This window comes from Melanerpes formicivorus, unplaced genomic scaffold (genome assembly GCF_026170545.1).
Source record: "Melanerpes formicivorus ecotype bairdi unplaced genomic scaffold, bMelFor1.0.p_v2 SCAF_64, whole genome shotgun sequence".
In the NCBI taxonomy this organism is placed as follows: Eukaryota; Metazoa; Chordata; class Aves; order Piciformes; family Picidae; genus Melanerpes; species Melanerpes formicivorus.
In genome coordinates this window covers 3,613,106-3,619,395 of record NW_027142416.1, presented here as the reverse complement: position 1 = coordinate 3,619,395, position 6,290 = coordinate 3,613,106, and the positions used below count along the sequence as shown (strand labels likewise).

The following is a 6,290-nucleotide window of genomic DNA, read 5'->3' as shown; positions in this document are numbered from 1 at the left end:
AGTGGACTGAGAATCTATCCACAGGGAAGTCCGCCCATGAGGACAAGACCGAGGTCCATCCATAAGGACAAGAGCACAGCAGGCAGCTGGAGCCTGCACAGATCTTCTCCTTACATGTGAGTGCATCTACACAGCCAAGCCCCCCAGCTGGCAACTGCCCATACTGGGCTGATGGTGCCAGTGCTACAACATAGCACAACTGCAAAGACTGCTTCTGAAGTCCATTGTGAAGAGGAAGAAATACTTTCAAGCCCAGGAGCCTGACCTGTACCTGTGGATAGTCACACAGGCTGTCAATAGGAAGCTATAAATCAGGTGCCAGGTAGTTGTTCATCCATGTGCTTAGCCTGCAGAACCTTCTCTGGCAAACCTTTTGTCTTGACCGCAAGATGTTGTCTTTTGTTCACAACCACACCGCACCTGCAAACTGTCAGTATGTTGTTATCTCATACGCTTCTGCATGACTAAATCTGATGGCCACTATGCAAGTATCTCCAGGTACCTTGCAAGTGCTTCTTGTGAAAGGCTGCTGATGTTTTTACCAATAAAAATGGAAGTAACAAGCCTAAGCAGACTGTGAGACTGACCTGTTGTAGTGAGAAAAGCACAAACCATGCCAAATTTGAAGTGCATAGTTGGTACAATTTTTCGAATAACCTGCTGTTGTTGCAAGTGTTTTGCTCTCTGTTCTGCCACTCCCCTCCAGAGAGTAAATCTTATGAGGAGTGACTGAAGGAGCTGAGGCTGTTTAGTTTGGAAGAGCAGGCTGAGGGGAGACCTCATTGCTCTCGACGACTACCTGAAAGGAGGTTGTAAAGAGGCTGGTGCTGGTCTCTTCTCACAGGCAATTAGTGACAGAACAAGAGGAAATGGCCTCAAGCTGCTACTGGGAAGGTTTAGACTGGACATTAGGGAAAAAAAAAAATTCCACAGAAAGAGTGGTCAGGGATTGGAATGTGCTGCCCAGGGAGGTGGTTGAGTCACCAAGCCTGGATGTGTTTAAAGGTGGTTTGGCCGTGGTGCTTGGGGCTATGGTTTAGGGGTGACCCTTGTAGAGTGGGGTTCTGGTTTGGACTTGGTGATCCTGCAAGTCTTTTCCAACTTGAATGTTTCTGTGGTTCTGTGATAGTTTGGTTAGTCTCTCAAACCTGTGTTTCCCATCATTAGTTAAAAAACTTTTTTTTTTTTTCCCCAATTAAAACCACATTTAGGCCCTGAAACGATTCCATTTGAAGCACAACTCTTAGCTAAAATGGTGCACGTGGAAAAAACTTGACTAGGTGTAATAGTTGGTTTCTTAGAAGTTGCAGTTGTAAGCAAATGCACATAGTCTTCACATCAACTGCTGTATGCTTTGTAACTACTTGTTTTCTCCCAACAGAGAAGATGGACGTGCTACGTCAGGTTTTCAGATAATGCAAGTGAACTTTAAGCTCGGAGAAGAGACTAAAGGGTGACCTCCTTCATGTTGATAAAGATGTGCAGGGTGAGTGCCCAGAGGCTGGAGCCAGGCTCTGCTGGGTGATGCCCAATGCCAGCACAAGGGGCAGTGGTGGAAGGTGAGGCAGAGGAGGTTCCATGGAAACAGAAGGAAGAATTATTTCACCGTGAGGGTGACAGAACATTGGAACAGGCTGCCCAGCGGGGTTGTGGATTCTCCCTCTCTGGAGATATCCAAGCCCTGCTTGAATGTGTTCCTGTGTGATCTGCTCTAGGTGATCCTGCTCTGGCAGGGGTTTGGACTGGATGGTCTCCTAACATTCTGTGACTCTATGATTTGTCCACTGCCAGGCAGGAGGGCAAATGGGAGATGACACTTTTGTGCAGCAAGCTGCCCTAACCTGTATAAATCTAACCCAAAGAAAGACTCCTCAGTAGCAAGTTGCCTCCTTTCTTTCCTTCTTCCTCCCAAGCCGCTGCATTTGCCCCGATCGCCAGCGCAGGCAGAGACGCTGATGCCGCATGTGACACGGAAGCGCCTGGCAGTGACAGGCAGAGAGTAGCTCTAACAAAGCTGCTCGGCGGCAGTGGGAGAGCACCGTGTGTCCTGGTTTTAACGCCGGACAGACCCTCTATTGCCCCGGGAGGGACAAAAGAGTGACACTCGCACAAATGCATTGGAAAGTGTTGGAAAGTTTACGTGGAAAAGCATAACCTAAAACTACTACACCGTGCTTCCAGCTGCAGGAGCCCCCGGGAGCCCCACGCCTGAAGCCTGGCCTAGGTGGTGGGGTTTCAGGCCTACCCCAGGTGCCCCAATGAACCCTACTGTCCCCGCACACTTCTTTCTGGAGCAGTAGGTCCCCACCCTTGCGCGGCGGCCGCTGGCCGGGCAAAGCTCTCATCGCTTTTCCAGCGCCTTTTTCTCAGCCTTGACAGCAGGCAAAGAGCGCAGAAGGCCGCCCGGTGCCCCAGCCGCCCCCCGAGGCGAGGTGCGGGCAGGCAGCGGGTGCTGCGCGGCACCGCGTCGCTGGACGTCTCCCGGCCGGGCTCTCCCCCCGCGGCCGCGGGAATTTCCGCCTCGGCAGTGCACGGGAAGCCGGTGACCCTTCATCTGAACTCTTGAACTCACGGGCCCGAGATGAGGCAAATCAACCCAGTCTCGCCCCGGCCAGCACAGAAGCGTCCGCAGCAACACCCAGCCCCCAGCCCCCCGCACCCCTGCGCCGCGCCGCGCCGCTCCGCCCTGCCGGGCACGCCGCCGCCGCTCCCGCCCGCCCCGCGTCGCTCGCTCGCGCGCCCGTGCCCGCCCTCGTACCGCGGCCTCCGCCAGCGGGGAATCTCGCGCGGTTATGCTAACGAGCCGCCGCCGCCGCCCCGCCCCTTCGGCTCCCTCCCGCCCTGCGCCCTCCATCTGGGTGGGTGAGCGATCGAGCGAGGGTGAGTGCGGGCCGCGGTGCGCTGTGGGATACTGGCGGTATAAAGTCTATCCTCGGTGCGGCGTTAGCTAAGGGGGCCAGGCAGGAGCGGGGTATGAAGATGGCGGACGCCAAGCAAAAGCGGAACGAGCAACTGAAGCGCTGGATCGGCTCTGAGACTGACCGGGAGCCGCCTGTGGTCAAGCGCAAAAAGACCAAGGTGAAGTTCGACGACGGCGCCGTCTTCCTGGCCGCCTGCTCCAGCGGGGACACCGAGGAGGTGCTGCGGCTGCTGGAGCGGGGCGCCGATATCAACTACGCCAATGTGGACGGGCTCACCGCGCTCCACCAGGTTGGTTCGGAGCCGTTTCCTACGGGAGGGGCCTGGCCGAGCTAGGGGGCTTTGGGCAGGCGGGGAAGGGGGTGAGGCCGGCCGGCGAAGTGCCCCCCCCCCCCACCTCGGGAGGAGATGGAGGAGGAAGGGGCCGGAGGCGGCTGCTCTCCCCTCCGCTGGGGGGTGTCGGGGCGGGGAGGGGCCGGGATCGCGGGGCGGGAGGCGGTGGCGACCGAGGTCAGGCTCGGGGGCGGCCGGCCGGAGGAAGCGACGGGGGAGCGGCCTGGGCCGGCTGGGCTGGAGAGGCAAAAGGCTGCGCTGCCTCCCCGCAGGCCGGTTGTCGGAAGGGGGCGGTTGGGCCTCTCCTTGGCCGGGGAGGAGGTGCCGGTGACCCTCTTTCGCTTTCCCCGCTCGCCTCGCTTCCCCTGCTGGCAGCGCCTCCCTCGGGAGGGACGGGGGCAGCGGGCTCTGCCCCGCGCTGCCGGGGAGGCGGCTGCGGGGACCGCGACAAGTGCCCTCCGGCGGAGGGGCGGTCGCCGGCAGGTGAGGGAAGCGGACTCGCCTCCAGGGTCGCTTCGTCCGGCAGCCTCTTGCCCGGGATCCCGGCAGCAGTTTCCTGCTCCCCGCGTCTCCCCGTTTTCGCAGCGGTTAAGCCGATTAAACCCCGCTGGAGTGTGCGGGCGGCCGTGTGGAGAGATGGATCAGCTATTCCTCTCCGGTTTCTAAGGGGAGCCAGTGTTTTGTTCCGAATATAGAAACGCGTATCAATAAAAGCTTGCTTTCTTTCTTCACTGACGGCTTCTGCCGCAGTGTGGGAGCTGAACTTTCATGGGAGCGGGGTTCTTGCATTTTGCTCCCGTGCGTTGGAGAGCGGTTAAAAACCGAATCCATATTGCTTTGTTCTGGTGTGGATACGTGGGAGGGGAGTTGGTGCCGAGGGAGGTAACTTTCTCTTGGGGTAGGGGGGCAATGGAAGGGAAACTAGCTGTGAAGTTTCCTCAAAATGGATGCTTTGTGCATGTTGAACTTCATAGCATTCTGATTGGAATCTCAAAACGTTAGCCAAATAAGGAAAGGCTGTGGCAATCCGGAGATAATGCGGGTTTGCCTGAACAGTTTTTTCTTCTCTAGAAGGCCAAAAGCTTCCGCACTATATTGGACTCGATAGCCAGAAAGTAAAAGAAAAGTATCTCTAACGGGCTGGCTTCTCGTTCTTAAGTTTAGAAGTTGTTCAGGTGTAAAAAACAAAAGACACCCCAAGCAAACAGAATTAAGTTAAAAAATCTTCACGTTTACGAGATGTAGGTTGATCGGGTAGAAATCTTCCCCAAATGGTTAAGTAAGGTAATTAGGACATTCTTGTTACACAGTGTGTTTCTTAAATCCACCACCTCGGTTTTTTACCCTTCTTCCCGTTGAGATTTTCTTTCAAGGATGTGAGGCTCTACCAAGTTACCCGGTATTAGTGGATAGAATCCCCTCCTCAACAGAAGATACGAAGCTCTTACCACTCTTTGCTCTGTTTCCTGTGTATAAGTCATCACTTGCTCCCCTGTAAAGGTTTACTTTCGGTTGTGAACTGAAGTGGAAGGATGAACGTGTGTTGTGGTTAAGCCTGTCAGCATGTTACCACAGCAGTTACCTGACTTCAGGCTAGCCTGTCACTTCATAGAGAGCTTTTATGTGTTTTTCCTGCTCTAATCAAGTTAGGATTGCTTCATTCTTCCCAGGGAGCTCTGTATTAGAAGTTACACCTTAACTTGGTTAGATGGCTTGGTCTGTGAGTTACTGTACTCCAAGTGATTGGTAGGAAGGGATGACGTTTGATTTAACTCTATTGTTAGAATAAGAGATGAATGCTGTGTGAAGTCCACATGGTGTTTTCAATGTCTTTTATACTGTATATAGTTTACTATATACTGAAACTTCAATCAAGATCATTATGAGCTTACTCTCCCTTTCTTTTTACCTGTAGTCAGTCTAGAGTTTGGAAGGGCAAAGTTTAAAGGAACAGGGGTGGAAGATTTACATTGCTGCTAACATTCTTGTTCTCCTTCTCCCCCCTCCTTCTTCCACTGTGCACACACATCACACCACCCCATCTTCATCTCTTGACAGTGCCACTGAAGGATTTTGTTTTATGTTTGGGTGTGTGGAAAAATAAGCTTGAAATCAGTTAGGCTTCTTAAAGTTCTTGCAGAAGTGGAAAAAACATTTTCATTGGATTATTAGTTCTGTATGTAATGTTGGGTTCAGATGTCAGTCTTGTTAAAGACTTGTTTTAGCATATTTTGGAGCTAGGCCTTTAGCACAAAGGAAGAAACTGGATATACTGTTCTTCTATCTGTGGGCTATAGATGCAGTGCATGATATTGCAGCAGGGCAGTGTATATTCTGCTGCAGTATCCTGCATTGTAAACACGCTCTGTGTGTTTGTGTCTCTTACTTCTAAATTAGATCTGAAATTTACAGTCAGGTGTCAGCTAGCTTAGTGGAGGTTGAAATGGCTTTAAAATATGACCTTCTAAGACGTGCAGGGGGAGAGCTCATTTACAGATAGTGCAGCTTTTCCAATGTGCCTTAACAATTGAATGTGAGGGGAATTTGAGGGCAAAAAGAAGCCCCAAGGGTAAGCCGTGAATTCACAGGTTAATAGTTTCTGCAGAGGCAGGAGCAAAGTGGCATGTTGTAAAATAAAGAGCTATAGCTATGTAATAATTCCAGTAGACCTGATCCCTTCTAGGGCAGGCATATCTATTTGGAGTGGGATTCAATTCTGTCATCCCAAAAGCTTAGCACCTGTTCTTCCTCAGAGTTTGGACTCCCTCTTTTTCCTTGCCTTCCATGAAAGAGGACTTGGTTTGTCAGCTGTCATTGGAATTTATTGCTTAAGTGACTGAAAGTAGTTTGTCTAAAATTCACATAGAGCTTTGTACAGGAAAGAGGAGCCCACCCTTTTCTGGGCAGCACCATGGGAAGGCTGCATGTGGTGGGGAAGGACCATGATGTGACCAGCTTCCTGGAAGGCTGGATTTCCTGTGCATACTTCTCCCCTGGGAGCACAGGGTGTGCACTGTGGAGTACCTGCAAGCTCCTGA

The 6,290-nt window shown here is 52.5% G+C and overlaps 1 protein-coding gene across 4 annotated transcripts in view; it reads left to right on the top strand.

Moving 5' to 3' along the window:
- Positions 1–2,846: 2,846 nt before the first annotated feature.
- PPP1R12A (protein phosphatase 1 regulatory subunit 12A) overlaps positions 2,847–6,290 on the top strand; it is a 160,431-nt gene continuing 156,987 nt past the window's right edge. For all 4 annotated transcript variants that reach the window (XM_068162428.1, XM_068162424.1, XM_068162426.1 and 1 more), the window contains exon 1: positions 2,847–3,210. In XM_068162428.1, the coding sequence (XP_068018529.1) occupies positions 2,974–3,210 (237 nt within the window). In that variant the 5' untranslated portion in view covers positions 2,847–2,973. The remainder of the gene's footprint in view (positions 3,211–6,290) is intronic.